At 35.5% G+C, this 24413-nt stretch overlaps 1 protein-coding gene across 1 annotated transcript in view; it reads right to left on the bottom strand.

The window, feature by feature from the left end:
- Positions 1 to 2581: 2581 nt before the first annotated feature.
- Positions 2582 to 24413, bottom strand: part of LOC306874854 (metabotropic glutamate receptor 7-like) — a gene marked incomplete at both ends in the record, with an annotated part of 224032 nt that continues 202200 nt past the window's right edge. Inside the window, 2 exons of the mRNA XM_079425136.1 lie at positions 2582 to 2631; positions 14579 to 14825. Of these exons, the coding sequence (XP_079281262.1) occupies positions 2582 to 2631; positions 14579 to 14825 (297 nt within the window). The remainder of the gene's footprint in view (positions 2632 to 14578; positions 14826 to 24413) is intronic.

The following is a 24413-nucleotide window of genomic DNA, read 5'->3' as shown; positions in this document are numbered from 1 at the left end:
AATATAAACTAACGCACAAAGCAGAAGATTTTGATTTAATAAAACTAATGAGCTCAGTAGGTTCTGCAGCACGAACACAGGCACGTAGTCTGACATTGTTGTTGTTGTTGTCGCTGTTATGTGACGTAGCGGTGTCTGATTAGGGGCGAGACGTGGGCTGATGACGTCATCGTTTCAGAAAATATACGGATTCGCCGTCCACACGAAAACACGAAACCGGCGTTTTCAAATTTATCCACCCTGGGACCCGGTTTCAAAAATGATCGGTTTCACTCTTCGAAAACGCCGGTTTCGTGTGGACGAAACGCCTATACGGTAAAAAATTTATGCGTATACAGAGAAACCCGTCTTCGTGTGGACGGGGCCTTAGACTTTCTCTCTCCAGCTGTGATTGAAAGAGGTTTCTCTGTCATTATCTGACAGGCCTGAGCTTCAGCACACAACGCCTTCTGCTGACAGTGCAGCGCTTGACAACCGCACTCGCCCGTGTGCTAACACTCTGCCAATCAAATGCAGCTTTGATCCTGTTTTATAATTCAGAAGATGTTTTCCAACACTAGAACTTAAACAGAAGTGTTTCCATCACCTTCTCGTGTGGGTCAAAGCTTACGTAAGTCAGTCTGAACTGAAACACATTTCTCTATTGACACCAATTCAAAACTAGATTTGTGTGATTCTAGTGCATTATACGTATGCAAATATAATATAATATCATACATTATAAATTAAATAAATATTTAAATTATTATATTATGTAATTATTTAATTATTGTTTTTTTATTTTATAGGGTTTTTTAAAGTAACTAGTATATAATTATATTGTAATTTTGTATTGTTTTTTGTTTGTTTTAAAACAATAAATACCTATAAATCACAAAATGTTATATAATATAATTATATAATAAAAATACATTTTATACATTATATTATTTTTGTTTTGAAAACAACCTGTCACATTCATTTCATTTTAATAGAACAGAATAGAAATAATATAACACACACACACACACACACACACATACATATATATAATGTAAAACAGCTAAATATATTTAAACATATATGCATTTCATTATATTGTATTTTTTGAATAAAGAGATTATCCATATTTTGTAAGAAATTAACCAAAAAAATTGCCTTACGTTTAGCAAGCAAATTCAAGGTTAATAATAAATTCAAGCAAGCAAATCCAAGGCTAATGATGCTACTAATAATAAAAGTAATAAAAAATAACCAAATGGTTTTATTTCCTGTTGGTACATTCTTGGACAACACCACAGTATAGTTGCATGAGTGGCCAAACATAAAGTCTTCCACAATATCAGCACAGAAGCAGCAAGGGCAACATGAATATACTTAGTACAAACAGTATAAAACATACATGCTTTTTATTTTATTTTTTTATATTTTTTAAATATATATTCATATCTTTTGCACAATTTCTCCTTACGTTCCGGGGCAGTTAAAAATTCAAAGACAAATTAAAGCCATATTCTGCCTTGAGTGAGTGAATGTCTGAGAAATTCATGAAGGTAAAAAGAGAGAAATCAATAAAGGCTTGTAAAATCATCCATAAACAGGCCATTGTGAGAGAACTGTGGTGAAAGTTTAATTTACTTCAACATCAAACATATAGAGCATGCATTGACAACTGCTACGTGAACACTTTCTTTAAAAAGAATTCTGAAACACCATCGGTCACCGGGATTTAGTCACTGTAAAACCAATGCAACATCTCTCAAAGTCACTAAAAACACAGTCGATGGTCTACAAACCCTTACAAACATGGTGGGAATGTCGAAAAATGTGACACATTTATCATGTTAAAGGCGAAAACCAACACAAATCCTCAAAATAAAGAAACAATATTCTAGGAATGGGATCTCAAAGAGAAGAATATGGCTGTAATACAATGTGCATCCAGAAAAGGCAAGGAAAACCAAAGAAGAAACGTTCAACGAAACCAAAATGCTGAAAGAACCATACAAATTTGCACAGAAAATCCCCAAAACTTGCAATTTGGAAGTGCATGTAAAGATGAGGAGGACCTCGAGGCCCAGCATTCCAAAGCCATGTCGATTCATCAGTGCCCTGAAGAAAGTCTGTGATGAAGTGTCAGAAGAAACGCCTTGTCAAAGGTCCATCACGTCAAGTGCAACCTCAATCGTTTGACTGACAGGCAGTCAGTCGTTTTGTGCCGCTGTTACACCCCATCAATTTCCTCCATCAGAAAAAAAATAAAAATCAACAACTAAATTTATTTCCTCCGCTTTTAATTCCTGTTATTTTTTTGTAGATATCAGCTTATTTTTTTGGATTGTTTTTTGGGTGGTTGTGCTGTTTTATTTGTCTTAAAGGTGTTGAAAATCAGCTGATATCCTATCATAGTTGTTTAAAGATAGCTGATCTTAGCTGATAGTCGTTGGTTTAGCTGAGGGCCCAATCACTGTCCTGGCCCTTGGACGAAATAAGGATGAAAACGGAGGGACACTGAAAGCTTTTTCCTGCTTTACTTTTGTTCCAAAGAGCCGAAAGAAACCAGGAAGTGCCATCGATCACCTTCCTCCTGTGATGGAGGCCCTCAGATCACAAGGTCATTATAGGTCACGTATTTATTCTTAGCAGCCGGACCTGTGAGGAGAGAAAGATGAAAGATTGTTTTTCATTTGACATTTCTTCCTTTTTTCTTGATGAAAATGAGAGGACTTCATTTATTCCTGTCAGGAGGCTTGATAGCGACACTTTTTAGGACATGAAGTTTGTCAGTATGAAACAGAAAATGTCCACAAACTGACAGTTAAAAGGACAGTTCACCCAAAAATTTTAATTACTCCATGATTTACTCACCCTCAAGCCAAAGGTGTATATGGCTTTCTTCTTTCAGATGAATACAATCAGAGTTATATCAAAAAATGTTCTGGCTCTTCCAAGTATTATAATGGCAGTGAATGGGGTCGAGATTTTGAAAGCCAAAAAACAGCTCCAGTGGGTTAATAAAGGTCTCCTGGGGTGAATTGATGCATTTGTGTAAGAAAAATACTCCTGTTTAAAACTTTATAAACCGTAATCTCTAGTTTCCGCTAAAAGTCGTACGCACATTCACGACAAAGTGGAGTTCCAGCTAGGTCTACCCTCTAAAAGTAGACTAACCGTTAGTCGACCAAAAGAGGCTTGTTTGACCAAAATTTAAGGGTGCTTTCACACTAGCACTTTTGGTTCGTTTGACGTCAGAGTTCGGTTCGTTTGGATGATGTGAATGCTTGTGCGCACCTGTGAACCGTATCAGAGTCCACTTAAAAAGGGTGGTCTGGGGTACGGTTCAAGTGGTACGCAAACGTACCAAATCGCGGAAGTGAACCGCTATTAAGGACGTATTATTTGATAAAAATATGTGTTTGTGTGTTTCACTCACTTTCCTGTCGAGCATGACTGACACGCTGCAAGCAGAGAGCTGTATGTCTCATTTTTATTCGCCTTTAGGGTTCTTTAGAGCATTTGCAGTACATTCGTAAGAGAGACATTAAGTGCCATTATGTACTGAAGCTTTGTAAACAAAACCAATGGTTAAAAAACTTAAATATATATAAAATGAAGAGAGCAACTATGCATTTTACTGCCTTCTCCTGCGCCGTCGTTACTAGAGCAACGGGGTAAACAACTGCTGGTTTGATGACGCAAACGAACCGCGGTTCAGACCCAAATAAAATATATATGAACGAAGTCCAGTGGGGGCAGGGGGGAGCAATCGAACTCTGGTTCGGACCAGGCAATCTAACCAGGTGTGAAAGTACCCTTATTAGTCACTTAGTGCAAGAAATAAATAGTAAAAATCCACAGCCGAAGTCACACGACATCCAATCAGTACATCCAAATGCTCGCCTATCATTCATCGACCTCAAATATGGCTTATCATCTGAAATACTGTATGTATTAGCAACATTACATGGCCGCTCAAGCTAATGTTAACCTAGAAATGTTCACTGCTCAAGTTTCTGTGCGGAGAGCAGAAGCTGAATAGTAGCTTGCTTACTGCATGGCGATGGAGGCGCTAAAATACTCCTTCAGTTCTGGTCATACAGATAAGAGTAATTCATCTATCGAATCTGTAAAGACTCTATGTTTATTTGTGTGCACTCACAATAACAATGAAATGTTGTGCTTTTGTAAAATAATGAAAGCAACATGAGCTTTCTGCCATCTCGTTCTCTGTGAACTTGAGCGCAAAACTCAGAAACTCTGTGTATGTTTGCTTTACAGATAGGAATACATATCTATAGAGAGTGAAATGTCTACTTTCAAATGGAAGACAAATATTCTCAGATTATGTAGGCTAATCTGTGTGAAACATGCATACAGGCCCGTCCACTGCGGAGATGATGAGTCAGTGTCTCCGACTTCATCTCTTAAACTGAAAACAAAGAAAGCACTAGTTTATCAATGAATTATTCAAATGTTAATGCAGGCTCCTTAATGTTTTTCCCTGACACATTCATAATCATTGTCTTCTGCAGTGCGCTGTGGCAAGCTTTAAGCGTGAGCTTGAATGTAGGCAATTAAAGGCTCATTATAAAGATTAAAAATAATCTTTATAATAAATGTGCTATTAGTCTACTAATCTTAACATGAACGATTACTTGTGGACTAGAAAAATCTTTAGTTGAGTGCTAGTTTCAGCAATGACGTATGACATATGTTGTGTAAGTTCTGGTGAGATATGTTGCACGTACAAGCACAGAGGAGAGAACAAAACAAAACACCAGTCACCACTGAATTAGAAGTACAAAATGGGGATTCGTGAAGAAAAATGTCACAGGATTTCAAAATAACTCAAGAGGAGACTGGTTTTCCTTTACTGTAAACAAAACTTGCTTCCCGCTACACTAGCATATGCTCATGCTACGACTACATCCTACCGCTGAAACGCCACTCTCTCATGAACACTCGTACAACAGTTAGCAGAAGATAGAGAAGCTATGCAGTTTATAAAGTTTTAAATATTTTTTTTTTTCTTGCACAAATGCATCAATTCACTTCAGAAGGCCTTTATTAACCCCCTGGATCCACGTGGAGCACTTTTTATGATGGATGGGTGGACTTTTTTGGGCTTCAAAATCTCGACCCCCATTCACTGTCATTATAAAGCTTGGAAGAGCCAGGACATTGTTTAATATGACTGATTATATTTGTATGAAAGAAGAAAAGTCATATATTAAAAAAAGGATGTTAGAATGTTCTATGTGGTTTCCAAGCTATTCTGGTAGGTTGGTAGTCGCTAGGTTGTTGTAAGTGGTTACTGTGGTGTTCTGGGTGGTTGCTAGGATGTTCCAAGTGAAACGCTTGGTAGTTCTATGTGTTTGCTATTGATAAAGGATTGCCACTATGTTTTGAGAGGTTGCAAGGTTGTTCAGAGTGGTTCCTAGCACGCTGTGAGAGGCTTATAGGTGGTTGATAGGATGTTTTAGGTGGTTATTATTGTGTATTTGCTAACGTTTTGAGAGATTGTCAAAAAGATTACTAGTGTGTTCTGGGTGATTTCTACAAATGGTTGCCAGGGTGTTCTGAACGGTTACTATGATGTTCTATGTGGGTGCTTGTCCTGGGTACATTTCTAGGGTGTCTTGACAGGTTTCTTGTGTGTTAACTTTAGGATGTTTTTATGAGATTGCTAGGATGTACTTATTGGCTGCTTGGGTGTTCTGAATGGTTGCAAATATATTTTGAGAGATTCCCAGGTGGTTTCTAGGACGTTCTAGTCAGTTGCTAGGGTGTTCTGGATGGTTTCTAGGGTGTTCCGGGTGGTTTCTAGAGAATTGCACTATGTAGTTTCATGCAGTACTTAATACTTTCAACGGTAGGGGGAATTGAAAAATCCCTAACCCAAAGGCTGAGCAAGTTAAACTCAAAGTCAAACTGAGCAAGTTAAACTGTAAATAACTTTATTTATTATTTTATGAAAGAGCAACACAATATTAAAAAGCAGATGAATATGGCATAAGTCTTATGTAAGAAGCCCTCAAATGTCTACAGTCATAACAACGTGACCTTCACACACTGCCACGGATGAGTTTGCAGAGACTCTATGTAACTAAACGACTCCAGTCTCAAATTACAGTGCTTATCCACGGATGCTTCTTGTGCTCGTTTGCATGTAAATGAACCTCTAAATATTTAAAAGTAAAGGTTACCAAGTAGAGAGATCATTGTGGCCTTTAAGTGTCAGTAGTCTATTCAGAAATGTGTCCTTGACGAATGTGGACTGAGGGAAGTGCTCTCAATATGCAAAAAACAAAATTAAATACATTATAATACAAATAATAGGAGTCAGAAGGAATAACTAGAGGATGCTAGTGCTTTGAGAAGTTCATAGTAGGTTGCTAGGGTGTTCCTGGTGGTTATAAGGGTGTTCTAGGTGGTTGCTAAAGTGTTCTGAATGGTTTCTATGATTTTTGTTATGTGGGAGTTTGTTCTGGGTCATTCCAGGGGTATCTTGACAGGTTTCTAGGGTGTTCAGCGTGGTTGCTAGGGTGTTTTATTATATTGCTAGGTTCCAATTGGGTGTTTCGGGTGGTTGCTAAGATATTTTGAGAGGTTGCTAGGATTTAGAGAGATTGATGGAAGGTTGCTAGGGTGTTCCTGGTGGTTACTATGGTTTTCTGGGAGGTTGCTACAATGTTCTATGTAGGTGCATGTTCTTGGTGGTTTCTATGGTGTTTTGAGAGGTTGCTAGGTGGTTGCTTGGGTGTTCTATGTGATTTCCAGGGTGTTTTGGGTATTTGCTAGGGTGTTTTGAGAGGCTTGTAGCTGGTACTGAATGGTTGCTAGGGTGTTCTATGTGGTTATTATGGTGTTCTGAGTGGTTGTTAGTTTTTTGAGAGATTGATAGAAGGTTGCTAGGGTGTTCTGAATGGTTGTTACAATGTTATATGTGGGTATTTGTTCTGCTTGATTCCTAGGGTGTTCCGAGTGTTTGCTAGAGTGCCTTACGAGATAACTTGGTGTAAGGGTTATCTAGTCTATACACACCTGTATTTTATACCGAATAAATACATTTTTTTTGGAGTGTTTCCTTATAATTGACAATTACAGTTGAGAATGATGAAAAACGATTAGGGAGGCAGACAGAAGATGGGACCAAGTTTATTGAAGGTTACTGTATTTTCTTGTAAAATAAAGGTGATGTGACCCCTTTTAAATAACTTATTTGTCCCTGCAGCTGTGAAGCCTCCAGATAACAGTGTATATTTCACATTCCTTCACATAATCAAAGTTCAGGCAGAAGTCATTACATTTCCCTTGACCTACTGCAGTATATCCTTTCTGCGCGGCACACTATAAACATCTTAATGGGTCTGGTCTCACATCTATAGTACTCATAGGATGGGAAGAGTGTTAGAAATGCAGGTCTGACAACATGATGTCAGGCATGGATGGACGGATGAAAACCAGGGCATGACGAGTCAGTTTTTGGAATCCTCTTATGAACAACTGTATTAGGTTTTTCCTCATTTGCATACTACTTTTATTCAGCTTTGTCGCACATGCCAACACTGCATCGCAATGATCACAGTTTCTTATGATGCCTTGAATCAACAACTCTCATTGAGTTTTACTCATTAAAGAGGAGTAGAATAAATGTAATTTTTTTTCTTGTGAAAATGATTCTTAAATTTGTATTATTTTTATGCAAATACAGACATCACATTGTTTTTTTTTTGGTTTTTTTAATTTGTTTTATTATCAATAATGTGAAAATTACATCATGATGCCAAAACGACAATGTTTTTACAAATGATTACGAGACAATTAAACAACATAATGTGATAATTACACAAAAAAATATGATTTACAAACAATAATGCGGCAGTTACAAAAAATAGTTTTAAGAACAATAATGTGACAATGATGCAAAATAATAATAATAATAATAATAAAAAACGTTAAAAAAGCGCTAACATGACAATTATGTTTCATGGTGGAGTAATTATGTAAGAATGGTTTTAAATATGATACCATCATATGATGCAAAATGTATGTATAAATGGTTTTATGAACAATAGTTTTACAATATATTCTCATAATGCGACAACTGCACGAGTGGTTTTATGAATGATAGCCTGACACTTACATTGTAATATTTACGTAAGAATTATGTCGCATAATGCATCAAATTATGTAAAATATTTTTGAAAAATGCTAACAAGACAATTTTTGCACATTGCAACAATTTCCTAAGAATGGTTATATGAAAAATACGAACAATACATTTCATAATGCAAAAATTATGTAAGTATGATTTTAAACACGATAACATCACATTCCGAAAATTATGTACAAATGCTTTAACGAACAAAAGTTTTACGATTACATCTCATAATGCGACAACTGTGAGTGTGGTTTTTACAAATGACAGAATTACAATTACTTTGCATAATGCAATATTTATGTAACAAGAAATTTAAACATGATAATGTCCAGATTATATTGTATAACTGATAAAATTTTGTGATACTTTTTTAAAAATGCTAACAAGACAATTATGTTGCCTAATTCAACAATTTCTTGAGAATCCTTATATCAGTGATAACATGACACTTACGTTGCATATTATCACAATAACATGAACATTATGACATTGAAATTAAATTATGGAAATGTTTAAATGACATTGAAACATTATGACATTACATAAGAATTGTTTTACGAAAGTTTTACATAGAAACTTAATAAATGAAACAGAATTCTGGTCACTTTAATGCTATGAATCATTGTGAAAGCATCATTAAAAGAGAAATCAGTGTCAAATGAGAATAGCCTCTTTGCACAGGCTAATCTTTACAATGGAAGAAAAATTTTATAGTGTTCATTTATAATATTTTATTAGGATGAGATTATAATATGGGTCATTAACATCTGTAATACTGCACACTCTCTCTATTTTTGTGATGGTAAGGATCATTAAGATATTGAATACGATGTTGAAAGCTCACGAACACTGTTGTGTTTTGGCGTCAATGTATAAATTAATAAAAAAATATATGACTAATGAATCATCACTGCTGTCAGAGCAAATACATCGGTTTTGATGCTTTGATGCATCGGTTTTGGAACTGTTGACAGCTGCATAAAATTCAGACGTTTTATTAGACGTCTCAACTTCTTATTTAAAGTGCATCGCCATTCAGCCTCGCATATCAAATAGACTGAAATTTGCATGTCCCACCAAAATGGTTGGGAACGAGGGTGATGATTACGGCTTCAGCTCTTGGCATTGGCATCTCGGCTCAGTAGTTTTAGCGCCTGTTCCCCCGGGTGCCAGATATTTCAGGGTTCAGGACATCCATATACACATGCATATCCATAAAAATAATTTAGAGAGTTAGAGTGTGTTATATAGAGGAAGAGGGAGAGAGAAAGAACATCGAGTGCACAGGGAAGGCCGACACAGATGGTTCACGGCTCTTTAGGGAGTCGCGGTGGAGCCTGCCATGCCATAACAGTGGCGCACGGGGAATTGAGCAGTGGGACTTGCGTTTGAAGCTTGGGATCTTCCATGTGTCATCTGATTATCACTGACAGTTGAGTTCACCGTTTCATAACTATGTTCAGCTATTGCTCAGACACTCATTGGCTTCTTGGAAACATCAATTATGCAAAATTCTTGCTGCATGTAGATGAGGCAAACTCATCTGGTTTTGCATATCTTCTCTTAAAATCTCAATTGTTTTTCCTAGATATTTCCATCCATTGATTTCCTAGATTTCCTGAAATTTCATTTCATGTCGACTTTAATTACATTATATTCCCATGTGCTTCTAAACAGTTACATAGAACCATGATTTCAAATTCCAAATATTTTTTGCATGATTCTAAAGTGAGTTACATGTTGTCAAATGGCACAAGGCCTTTAGAAACAGTTTCTCAATTTTAAACCTAAGGTAAGTTATTGTACTTCAGTGGTTCTCAACTGAGGGGTGAAAACAATACTAAATCCTAATAATAAACGCTAGCCAGCAGGAATGACACAGGGATAAAAGCAATATTACAAACTAATAAAAGGCAATGCTAAATGCTAGTAATAAAATGCTAACCAACAAGGGTAAAACAAGAATTGTGTCACGGTGCACACACGAGGGAGGACACAGGAACACTCAGACGAGAATGTAAACTCAAATATATGTCTTTACTGCTAGACATCAAGACATGGCAGGACCAGGCAAGGCTGACACAGACAGGAACACAGGGGAGTAACGAGTAGACCAGACGAAATCTAACTGAACAGACAGGACTAATATACAAGGGATAATTAGACAATTAGACAAACACAGCTGGACAAGAATTAAACTAATGATTACATTTAACAAGGACAGGAAACAAACCAAATATGGAAACATGAGGCGGGAACACATGACACACACGACAGATGACTGAAAGATTGAGACCAAGTCTAAATGCTTATAATAAAAGCAATGTTAAACGCTAATAACAAATGCTAACAGCAAGAAAGAAACAGGGTTAAAAACAATGTTAAATGCTAATAAAAAGCATAATAAACGCTAATAATAAAACGTTAACAGCAGGGATAAAACAGGGATTAAAAAGCAACGTTAAATGCTAATAAAAAATCAATGATGTTAATAATATAATATTTAATAATGCTAACCAGGACTATTAACTGGTAATGTTCATTACATATGTAATTATATATTTTTAACAACCACTATGAGAGACAATTTAGGTCTGTCAAGAGTCTTTTAAGGTCATTTTTGTTTTATATTATTATTATTATTTTACTATATTTTACTTGAATTAAATGAAAAAAAAAAGAATTATTAAAACAATTTTACAGTAATAATTTCAATTAATGATGTTTTTATTTAAAGTCACCTACAGCAATATTAACATCTCTCAAAAAATTTGAATTTTGTTACTATTCTGTTTTGTCGTTGTAAAATTATAAAACAAATTATACATATATTCATATAAAGCTGATGACGGCCAATAGAGTACAATTTTGGTAGAAATCACAAATAATTAAGACGGAACAACAAGTACAGTAATAGACTGTATTCAGTGTATAAAGTCTAAAGACAGAAATAATATTTTCTCATAAAACATATGGCACTAATGTACAGCTTTTTTGCAGGATTGAGATGGTTTTCATTATCTAGCGCTACTGAATGACACTGTGGGATCATCATGGAGTTTTGATAAATGGCCACAAAAGACCGATTAGAATTTCCACCTCGTCCTTTCCCCCAGCGTTCGAAAGCGAGCAAGGTCATAACCAAAGGTAGAAGATTAATTTGGTCTTACCTGATACATTATGAGAATTAGCCTGTTGGGAGAAAAACAGTACTTGGTGAGCTGTTTCTGATTGGTCCAATAGAAGCAAAGCAGAGATTCTGATTGGTCCAAACAGCCATGAAATTTAATTTCAGGCTGGGTTTGAAGGTGGGTGTATGTTAGCATAGATCTGTGAATTTGGATATGCCATTTGTCCCATCTAAGAATGGCATATCTAATAATGTGGGAAAGCATTGCCACTATCAGAAAAAAAGCCTTGACGGTATAATTTTTTGTAATTAATTTCCCAATATTTTCTTCTTTATGTGCCGTAGCTATTTGAAAAACCCAAAAGCAGCTGAAAGGTTTACATTTACATTTATTCATTTAGCTGACGCTTTTATCCAAAGCGACTTACAATTGCTATATATGTCAGAGGTCGCACGCCTCTGGAGCAACTAGGGGTTAAGTGTCTTGCTCAGGGACACATTGGTGTCTCACAGTGGATTCGAACCCGGGTCTCTCACACCAAAGGCATGTGTCTTATCCACTGCGCCATCACCACCCAGGTGCAAAGATCTCCCGAAATTTCATTTCCTTTTCAAAGAGCTGTGGCTTTCCTTTGACAGTGACGACATGCTAATCCTCTGGGCTCAAACCAGTCCTGCGCTATTACTCTCTCTCTCTGCGGTGTGCGGCCCACCATCTCATGTTCATTAGAGGAAATGTGGTCATTCTCAGCAGACGACTTCATTCCATTATTTCTGACACGAGCTCATGCTGACACAAGCAACAGGCCAAAGCAACAGAATTTCAGCTCATGGTGACATTCTGTAATGAATCTTGCAAGCACTGCACTCTGGGACATGAGCTCGCTTTTACACCCACCGGCTGAAGGAATAGCAAATTTAAGGGTCAAGACTGAGATAATGGTTAAGTGAATTTGATATTAGCACACATGATATAAGCACTCAGATAACTCCTGATTTATTAGAATTTACATACCCGGTTTGCAAATCTATAAATACCTGGAATTAAGTTTAATTTATTTATTTTTTTGCTGGTAACATACCATAATAAATCCATTAATAATTAATGACTTTCGTTTATAATATTTATACTCATTTTTACATTATAATGCTTAATGGATCTTTTATTTCTACACATTATTCTTATAGATTTGATTTTTGAATCATCCTCAGAATTTGTAGAGACTTAAATTAATTAAAGTCATTATAAATGAGCAGTATTTATTTATATTTTTTTCAATTGATTATGGAAAAAAAACATTATGAGCAATATAAACAGTATAAAATAATAAGCAATATAATATATGCTATATAAACTTTATAAAACAATATAAACTGTAAATATAATTTTGTTAATAAATACTAATATATTGGTGGCTTAATAATTCACGTTATTGTGTATATATATATATATATATATATATATATATATATATATATATATATATATATATATATATATATATATATATATATATATATATAATTATTATTATTATTATACAGTGGTGTGAAATTGTTGGGCCCCCTTCCTGATTTTTTATTTTATTGCATGTTTGTCACACTTTAATGTTTCAGATCATCAAACAAATTTAAATATGAATCAAAGATAACACAAGTAAACACAACATGCAGTTTTTAAATGAAGGGTTTTTTGATGAAGGGAAAACAAAAAATCCACATGGCCCTGTGTGAAAAAGTGACCAAAATTACCCCAAGAGCGCAGTGACGACTCATCCAAGTGGTCACAAAAGACCCCACAACAACATCTAAAGAACTGCAGGCCTCACTTGCCTCAGTTAAGGTCATTGTTCATGACTCCACCATAAGAAAGAGACTGGGCAAAAATGGCCTGCATGGCAGAGTTCCAAGACGAAAACCGCTGCTGAGCAAAAAGAACAAAGGCTCGTCTCAGTTTTGCCAGAAAACATCTTGATGATCCCCAAGACTTTTGGGAAAATACTCTGTGGACTGATGAGACAAAAGTTGAACTTTTTGTAAGGTGTGTGTCCCATTACATCTGGCGTAAAAGTAACACAGCATTTCAGAAAAAGAACATCATACCAACAGTAAAATATGGTGGTGGTAGTGTGATGGTCTGGGGCTGTTTTGCTGCTTCAGGACCTGGAAGACTTGCTGTGATAAATGGAACCATTAATTCAGCTGTCTACCAAAAAATCCTGAAGGACAATGTCCGGCCATCTGTTCGTGACCTCAAGCTGAAGCGAACTTGGGTTCTGCAGCAGGACAATGATCCAAAACACACCAGCAAATCCACCTCTGAATGGCTGAAGAAAAACAAAATGAAGACTTTGGAGTGGCCTAGTCAAAGTCCTGACCTGAATCCTATTGAGATGCTGTGGCATGACCTTAAAAAGGCGGTTCATGCTCGAAAACCCTCCAATGTGGCTGAATTACAACAATTCTGCCAAGATGAGTGGGCCAAAATTCCTCCACAGCGCTGTAACAGACTCATTGCAAGTTATCGCAAACGCTTGATTGCAGTTGTTGCTGCTAAGGGTGGCCCAACCAGTTATTAGGTTTAAGGGGCAAGCACTTTTTCACACAGGGCCATGTGGGTTTGGATTTTGTTTTCCCTTCATAATAAAAAACTTCATTCAAAAACTGCATGTTGTGTTTACTTGTGTTATGTTTTATTAATATTTAAATTTGTTTGATGATCTGAAACATTAAAGTGTGACAAACATGCAAAAAAATAAGGAAGGGGGCCAACATTTTTCACCCCACTGTATATACAATAATTGCCGATAGTTGTTTGTTAAAATCGGTATCGGTATTGGCCAAAAAAATCCTATCGGTGCATCCCTACTAAAAGGTATAATGATATGCTTTATTATAAACTATAATTATAAATAAACTGTTAATTTATAGCAATAATTACATTCAGAATTTTTAATTAAAATTTTAATTGATCTCTGCTAATTATAAAACAGGGCAATGATAGGTGCAAAAAGCCAGAAAACATGCATAATAATGTGAAATGTGAAAAGTCACATTATCTTATTTTGACACCTTACATTCGCTCATGTGATCCAAAATATCTCCAAAAAATCAAATTAATTAAGAATAATAATAATAATAAAAAAAAAAGAAAATCACATTCTTTTTATGAATGTAAAGATGGATTTCCTAACCACATCAGTCTCTCAGTGTTTAACAGATTTACTATAACGACATCTGAATTCATCATGAGCAAACATACAGTATCAAGTTCCAAACTCTGAATAAACAGTTTTGTAACTTACTGTTGGGATCCATATTTTCACACAGTTCGGTTTTGGCCTCGCCGTTTGGCCGGTCACTGGGTTTGTGCGACAGACGTGAGGACATGGTGGCCGCCGTCACCACGGCCTTGAAGCTGCGCTTGCGTTTCTGCACGTTGAGCTCCGGGTGGAAAATGATGACGTAGACCTTGGGCATGTAGAGCATTCCCAGAGCCACGGACGCGCTCAGATTCATGGAGATGGTCAGCGTGGTGGTCTGGATGTAGAGCTTTGTGGGGGGGAAGGAGGAAAACTTTGTTTTTGATTCAATTCTATATCAATTTATTTGGACATACAGGCAGCCATGTACAGTACATGTAACAAATTATTTGATTCAATTTCAATCTTGATTCAGTTCGATTTGATATTGATTAATTTGGTGATATAGACCAGTGGTTCTCAAACTGGGGTACGCGTACCCCTGGGGGTACGTGAAATGCACAGAGGGGGTACGCAAACAAAATGCTGAGTTTTGTCAGTCATTTAATTCTACTCCAACTTAAAGTAAAGTAACATTAAAACCGAGCGTTTATTTCTTACAAGCAAAATGCCACTTCTAGTATAAGAACAGGAAAATGGGAGTGCTGTAAACAGTCAAATTACATCAAATTAGCTCATATTTTCCGGTCAAAAATGACTGCATCCACACAAGAAGCGTGCGTATAATAGGATGCCCGCTAAATATGCTGCTTTAGCAAATCGTGCTGTCGTTCAGTGTATCTTTAAAGTAGATTTGTAGCACGTAATAGCATGAAGAACAAGTATTAACGGACTGTACATTGAGATCGATTAAAGAAACCCTCGTTGAAACAGAAACATATCCTGTGCAACTTATTGTTTGTTATGTTCAAAATACAAGCAAGAATGCAATTTTCCCTGAATATCCAAACAATTGCAAATGTGATTTTTGATTTTTTAAATAACAAAACAAAAAAGGTAATATTAAGCAAACATTCTATGTTTAAAATGTAGCCTACATTTTAAAAACAATATTGTTGGTTATATTTTACAACAAAATAATAGTTCCAATGAAATCGGCAACAGAAATGGTGTGCGTCTCCAAGCAACAGCGGTGTTTTGTTAGTCAAGGAATCTGACGCCTCGCTCTTTAAGACGATGACTTGTCGCCACCTACTGGCAATTTTAGTTTTAAATCTACAAGTATCACTTCTTTTTGCCATCATTTATTGCTTTATTTATTATATTAATAATACACTTAATGGAATGGTAAGAATATAACATATAAAATATGACATACAATTAATAAGGCTAGAAAAACATTGCCTGAAGGTAAAAAATGCACCTGTAAATCAATTTAAGTTGGCAAATATTGTCCCTTAATGGCAAAGTTGTGACTGTGGTCTAAGGGGGTACTCAGAAGAATGTTAAATGCCCCAGGGGATACGTCACTGTAAAAAGTTTGAGAACCACTGATATAGACAATCAGGTACAGTAAGCTACATTTAAGAAATTGATTAAATTCAATTAGATATCAATTCATTTGTATAGAACATCAGGTACAGTAAATGTATATAAAATATCACCAAATGCTGTAAACTTATACACACAACCTGTAAGTTGGAACATTACTATATTAAAGTTATTTATAATCAAACATTTAAATTGCAAAAGACAGTTTTAAAATAATGAAACATGACATAGCTACTTGTTGAAATATTCAAACATCAGATAGGCCTATCATATCTTGTTTTCATGCCGGATTTATTCAAACATGAAAAAGGTTAAGTAAACATATGAATGAATTTTTAATGTAGTGCATACAGTATTTAGCAAAATGCTCCTTTCTAGAGTTCATTTTTCTAGCTAGTTTATGGTCACTGGCTTTTCTTAGGTAAATGTGACGTTACGTAACATATGGTTTACAAGCTGTTTCATTGGCATCTTTCCACGGTGGAAACACTGATTGATCGATTACATGAGACAAGATACTTTTCGGTAAGTTTGGCTTTTTCTTTCAACATACCTTCAGACGTTCATTCATAAATACAAGAGCAGTGTTGCCAAGTCTGTTGTTTTCCTGTGGAACCGGGCTACTTTAACACTGTAGCGGTGGGTTGTTTTTCATGTCCGCGGGTTAAAGCGACCCCAATAACGTGATATTTAGTCCCTGCAATGCAAATTTTACTAGAGAACCCTGCCAAAAAACGTGCGTTTAACTCCCCAGGACGCGACTTTTAATGGGGGAAGCACAATTGGGCTAGTTTTGAGTAGCAATTGGGCAGGTTTTGTTGTGAAAAACTGGCAACCCTGTATAAGAGGACAAGGTGATTGATTAATGTGGCTACAGCGGTCTGTCACGCCTCATAAAAGAGTGGCAAAATGGTATTTATTCTTTGAATTTCATAATAAAATCAACAGAATTTGAAAGCTGAGACTTGTTACGTTTTGTTGACACATCAACTGTAAACAGCATAGATTGATTCTTAGGATTTAGAGCCTAATTTACCCAAACATGTAAAACGTTTCACTTATTACATGTTTGGTATTGCGTGCTTTAACACCAAATATAATGCACATTAATAATTTAATATTACCTTATTGCATGTTTATATAAACTAATTCATTGAAATGAGCTGTCCAAAAGAACCATTTCACAGAAATAAATCTGATTGAACTGAATGTTCAGCTTCTTGCACAGACCTAACGTTTCAGTTCATAACACCTCAACTTATCTTCAGGAGTCACGAGTATTAATTTTGTGTTCCTTGATATGTTTTATTTCTTCTCAAAAAGGGGCACCCGATGTCTTGCATTTTACGAGTCACCAAGGAACAGTTTCATCTAAAAATCTTCTTTTATGTTCTTCTGAAGAACCTGAAGAGCCTGAGGGTGAGTAAATTAAAAGTATATTTGTGGGTGAACTATGCTTTTAAGAATCGATTTCAGAGTACAAATTGAAATCAAGAAATCATTTTTTAACCTAGCTCTAGTTGGTAGTTCATGAATTATACTGTGAACTCCAGGATGGGAATCGAGACGAAATGAAGAATAAAATCAAATCTGAACAGGTCAGTTCCAAAGCTACTCAATATTGATGTCCTGGTGGGAGACTTCAAAGCCAAATGGATGATAATCGTTCTTAAAAACTCAAACTGCTGTCATTGCCTGAGAGTACAGCTCTTGCATGGATGTACTTTTCTTGCATGAAAAAAGGAGCTTGTCAAAGAATCACAATGAAGGCTTTCATGCCGTGGCCGTATCACATTAGTACTACGACAAAGATTAATTTCATGTGGCTGTTAACGGCACTCTGACAAGTATGTAATTACAGATATCCTCAATGTGTTTAATCTTTAATATACTGTGAGTTCAAAGCCTGTTAGGAAGGTCACGGGTTGCTTTCGATAAAGGCGATGGCTTCCGTTCATGAAACGCCAGTGGAATGAATTGGGAAAATCTTTCAAAAAACCACAAATTGTCACTGAAATGTATTCTGCTCATGTTTCATGAATGAAGCACAACATTTCTACTGCCTGTACAAACAGATCGACCTGCCAATAACACAACTAGTCCAGTAAAACTTAAAGTTTGGACCAATTTTTCACTTATTCAGGCTACGAACGGCCTTCTCAGACAGCAATAGACTATCTGAGGGGTTTCTAAAATGAACAGTTATTGTTACTTTTGGTCCCGGAATTTCTGTGATAGAAATGATAATGGTACAACTAAATCAAATGTTTATTACAATTTTTTTTCTTGTTACAGTAAATTATAATTTCAGAGCTAGCATTAATGCAGCCTGAATAGACAGAAATCAGTGTTCACACTTTTTGAATCATTTCACAAAATTACAGATGGTCTGAAAATGGACTTAAGACAAAATTGCAAAACTGTTAATGCAGTCACTGCATTTTAAATACATACAGTGCATACAATTGTTGCATGAGCAAATGGACAAAATGGCAGCTAGACTGGAAATGACATACACGAACATACATGTCAAAAATCATAAGGTGCAAAACTGTTCATTAAATGAATGCATTTTAAATAGATACAGGTTTTACAGTGTTTGCAAAAGGAGCGAAACGGTTTATAAAATTACTTTTAAATTAAACGAATCAAAGTTTTTGCGTTTTACTTAATTTCACAAAATTACAGCTAGACTTTAAATGGCATATTAGCTTTCAAAAAACCAACAACCAAAACTACTGAATTTTAAATACATTAATCAATTAATCAATTAATTAACAGTTTTTGCATAATTTAGCAAGATTCCAACAAGACTTATTGACTTTTGAAAAACTCTATAAGGGGCACAACTCTTCATGAAACTACTTAATTTTAAACAAACAAACAAATAAATAAATATGCACATTAATTAATGAATTATACTTTTACTTAATTTGGCACAATTACAGCTAGACAGGAAAATACATACATTAAAGTGTAAATATTTTAAATGAATGAATATATAAACAAACAAACAAACAAAAATAAATACATCAAATGATTTAATTGTACATTAATTTCAATTCTTCTTCATGGTTTTTTCGAAAATTAATGTTTTTACAAACATGTATAATATATATATATATATATATATATATATATATATATATATATATATATATATATATATTCAAAAGTAGCAAAAGTAAATAGTAAAGACAAAAAAGATAAAAAAGATCCAAAGACAGCAAAAGACAACAATAAATAAAATTGGACCTCTGGGACATTCTCAAAGTTCTCAAAGCTGAAGAAACACCTTTTAATCTACATCAACCGCAGTTTGTTTTGTTCTACGCAACTATTAGGGGTTGTTTTATCTGAAACTTATCATATCACAACAATAGACCACTGAAAAAGCACAGAAAAGGTGTGTTGAATCTGATCAGCATCACATGGCCCGTATTTGACTTGTACCTCTTCCATTTTTAGCCCATTATGGGAGTAACGTTCACAACTCGAACAGCTGGATAACTGATTTCCCGTGGGCTCTCTAATCACACGACCTTAAACAATTCTGAAGAAAAAAGTGTGAAAACCTCCAGGGGTGTCAAATTAATTTGCCAGACCAAAGTGCAAATGCAGTGAACTGACATGGGCTGTCGTGCGACAGAGATCAGCACCTGATTCTTCAGCTTCTCACTGGCCAAAGAGACGTGTGATCCTGACACTGCAATAGATGAGAGAAATCCAGCATGCTTGACTCGATAGAACCCATATTCACCTCCAACACCATGTCCAAACCAGGTGTGATGTCTCAAAGCAACAAGTGATAAAAGCAACCTCTGCTGACATTATTCAAGCTTGTCCTAACCAGCCGCGGGAAACAACACTACATTTTGTCGATCTCTTGCTTTCTGTTTCTACAATGTTGCGCCAAGAACAAATCTGAACTTAAAATAGCTCCTTCCAGACCAAAATGCACATTTAATGCCATACACTATCAATCACTATTCAAGAAAAAATAAATGTTATGTTTATATATTAAATATATTTTTATATACTATAATATAAAATAAGAATATAAATATATACATGCATGTGTGTGTATGTATATGTACGTAATAAATAAGCACAGTACACATACATACAATCGTGGTCAGAATTATTGGCACCCTTGGTAAATATGATCAAAGATGGCTCTGAAAATAAACCTACATTATTAATCCTTTTTGTTTTTCTCAAATACACATTGGACTTGCTACCTCCGTGGTTCCCACCTCATTCAAAAGATCTGTCATTATACCTGTGCCAAAGAACAATAAACCCTCTTGCCTGAATGACTATCGCCCAGTTGCCCTCACATCTATAGTCATGAAGGTTTTTGAGAGACTTGTAAAGAGCCACATCTGCTCCTCCATACCTGATACTTTGGACCCTCTTCAGTTTCGCCCAAACAGATCCACGGACGATGCCATCTCTCACATCCTCCACTCTTCCCTCACACAAATGAACAGCAACAATGGGAATTATGTAAGGCTGCTATTCATTGACTATAGCTCAGCTTTCAATACTATAGTCCCCATCAACCCCAGTTGGTGATTCAAGTATGGCTGATACCAATAAAAATAATTTTCTAAATATAAATCACTTAATGAATAGGTTTTGGGATGCGCACAGCAAATCACCTTGTGGTAACACACACACAGACTTCCCTCTGGCTTCTGCTCGGCGTTAATTACTGAGCATTCAGTCTTAACACCGGCTCTCATCTGAGATGTTTGGTTGTGAGGGATGATATGGTGAAGAGCGAGAGTTTTATGGATGTGAATTGGGCTAATAATGGATCAGTCAGAACTGAAGCAGCTCACAAATAAGCAGCTCGATAGATGAGGAACACCGATTCTGCAGAGAAGAGCTTATAACACATCACAAAGAGACTGAAAATCGAACCAAGACGCTATAGAGTCAAGTAGATATGGGCTGTATGACAATATATTTGCTATGAAACCACAGAATTGTGTTTTTTATGACGGCACGTGGAAGAACTTGTCACTTGAGGCTTTAAATATGGCTTAGTCAATTAAAATTTAGAGTGAGAATCTGTTATATAATGTTAAACCAGAAAATAAGATTGTTCATTAAAAATGAATAAAACATTCAACTATAAGTGAATATTTAAATTATATTCTTATAATATTAATGAACTAATATTTTAAATTTCTCTCTCCAGATAGATAGATAGATAGAGAAAATACATTAATTCAACTGAATATAGTAAATTAATACATTAAAATTTCAATTAAATTCAGTCAAAATCAATTTTATAATGTAATTATTCATACAAATATTATTAATATACTATCATATCGTCCTTAACACTCTTAAAATATAATTAATAAATAAATAAAGTACATTTATTGTGGGTATGAGAGTTTTTGTTAAAGCAATCTAACATAAACTGTCACACAATGTCCCAATGAGCAAATGCAACAACACAGCATTTCAATGTCACAATCTGATGATAGCTGACATGATAAACATCATTGCAAAGTTTAAACAAACATTGCCCCATGCTAAAACACATCCCTAATGATTAAACCAAAGTTTCCAAAGTCTCAAATCACCTAAACACATCACTTATGACAACCTCATTAACACCAGTGACAGACAAATCCACAATCCACCACCTTATGACAACATGCAATTTAAGCAGATATGAATTAATTTGGCGTGCTGACTCCTGTTTTGATCATATGCTAACTCTGGCAATCTATCAGCCAGATTTCCAGTCTTCATTTATTTATTCCTGCAGTCTGTTTCTTTCTGCTGTTCTTGCACCGTCAAACAAGGACACAACGATCTGGGATGCTGGAATAGGCACTAAAGATGCTTTTCAGCTTCGAGTCTATATACTCAACTTAAGGCTGAACCCTCTTCTAAGCAACGTCTTTGCCTTAAAACCATTTTTGAAAACCAATCCTCAAAACAACAGTTTTTGATGTCTTCAGAGAGTCACACCTATAGAGGAAGCAAAACCTCCTATGCGTCCCACATACATGTAGTGACAGAGGAAGTCGACTCAAAGTGCGCTGTGATGTCGTTTACTCTCACGCTGGATGAAGGTGACACATTTGGTACTACTGAGAAACGCAATCGGGAGACGTACAGTAGGCAGAAAAGCGACGTTTTTACATTTTTTCCTTCTTATGCGCAAAAGGACAAAGCATTTCATCATCTAAAAATCCTTTTCTTCCCCCTTAAGAGAATATTTTTTGTTGTTGTTTTGGCTTCAGTAGGTAATTTGGCTTGAAACCTGTAAAGGCAGCTACACAAAAACACATTGAACTCATTGAACGTGTTCTCAAAGACTGAAACATGTTCTCCGTACTCAACTATCCACTGCGGTGACAACATCAATAAGACGAATGTCCCTTTGGATGAATGTGGAAAAATAAAGCCTTCTGCGGTCATCACATAAAATGTGCTTTTAATTATTTTAGCAGATTTAGAAAAAAAAAAAGTTATGACTTTGATTCTCATAATTGCGACTTTATATCTTAGACTGCGACTTTTTCTCCCAGTTGTGCCATTATTTCTCATGAATTTCGATAATTGTGACTTTACTCTCAGTTGCAACTTATTTTCTCATAATTGCAACTTCATATGACAATTTGACTTCATATTTCGAAATTACAATTTTGTTTTCCAAATTTTTACCAGTATACAGTATCTCAAAATATGTGGAATTTAAACTTTTTTCTCGTAATTATGACTTTATATCTAAATTTGACGTTATATTTGAAAATTACAACTTCTATCTATCGTCTATCGTAATTCCCTCATTATATATCTCAAAATGTGACTAAGTACTTGGTTTTAAGTAAATGTGACATTGCATCTCTCAATGTGACTTTATACCTCACAATTCTGACTTTCTTTAAAAAAAAAGTGTCATTTTTTTATTTCAAAATTCTGTGGAACAAAGTTTAGAGAATAAAAAAAATCGCAATTACAATAAGTTACTATTGCAACTATATATATATTGCTATGAAATTGATATCTTTGTTTGGATGTGAAAAATACGCACCAAAGATTAAGAATGGCATTGGGTAGCTCTGGTCGTGAACATATTTTGATTGGCTGTGATTTTGTTACATCCTTTAAAATTTTGCTTTCAACTTTCAGCTACTTGTCGCACCTGGTCAGGCCACAGACCTCTGTGATTCTGTTTACGCAAGCTAATTCAGACCTGACAACAACAGGAGTTGGACACCTGCAGGTCTAGCAACCTCTTTGTCCCTTTTTCAACCTTTGTCATTTCCACGCCCGCTCTACATGTGCAATTTACGTGACTCATCAGCACAGGTGGCCTACATGCTGACCGCAGATACAAGCGAGCAGACTATTCAGTGTTCATGTCCCTCAGTGGTTCTCCTTAAATCAATGATGAAGTGGAAATTGGTGTAGGTTAATCCTTGTGCATTTATAATTATGGATGTTCCAGTTAGAAAGCAAATGTAGGCTGGGATTATGCAAATGAATGCATAAAAGACACATAATGAGATTTATTGCAACATCCCGCACCTGCTAGGGGTATGATTGGCGATTATGTTCGGAATCAGTACGCAAGGAAATAAACGCTAACCAGGCTTTTTTGAAAGCATATCCGGCAGAGGAAAATGAGAGGCTGTGACTGAACAAACGTATTATGATTGGATACCTGATGACTCTTTTGGTTTTTACATAGCTATGCTAGCTCAAATGTCAGCCTGGATTAGTGATTATGCATAGAAAGGTTTCAGACCGATTATGGAGCGCTTTTCACATCTTCATCATTTTCACAACATTTTTTACATCTTCTTTACTGTCACTGTGGTATTTCCACAATAAAGGATTTTGCTGATACCAGTAATTAAACTGGGGGGAAAACTGATTAACTTAAAATCAGCCAAAAATTATAATAATAATAATAATAATAAACAATGTATAAAAGCAATCAAGCAAATACATAAATAAATAAATAATACGATTTTATGTATAATTTTCATCATCCTTAACATATATAATAACAACAACAACAACAACAACTATTATTATTATTATATTCTGTGAATGATTTGTTAGGATGATTGAAACCAGCATCTTTGGAGTTTGTCTTATTGACCGAAAGATCCATTAGCAATCAAAGCTTTTCCTTATGCATCCAGTTCAGACATGTACGCAGATGTGAAAAGAAGCATACATTTGATCTTGCAAGACTGCTCTCTCTGTGGCAAAGCAAATGGGACCTGTAATTCATACACCTACACAGCCACAAAACGACTACAAGCTCTAAAGGAATGAATGAGCCCCGGATAATTTCATCCACTCCAGCCTTGAGAGTTGCTGGAGTGGTAAATTTCACAGC

Source organism: Barbus barbus (genome assembly GCF_936440315.1).
Source record: "Barbus barbus genome assembly, chromosome: 9".
Classification (NCBI taxonomy): domain Eukaryota; kingdom Metazoa; phylum Chordata; class Actinopteri; order Cypriniformes; family Cyprinidae; genus Barbus; species Barbus barbus.
This window is presented reverse-complemented; position numbering and strand designations above follow the sequence as displayed.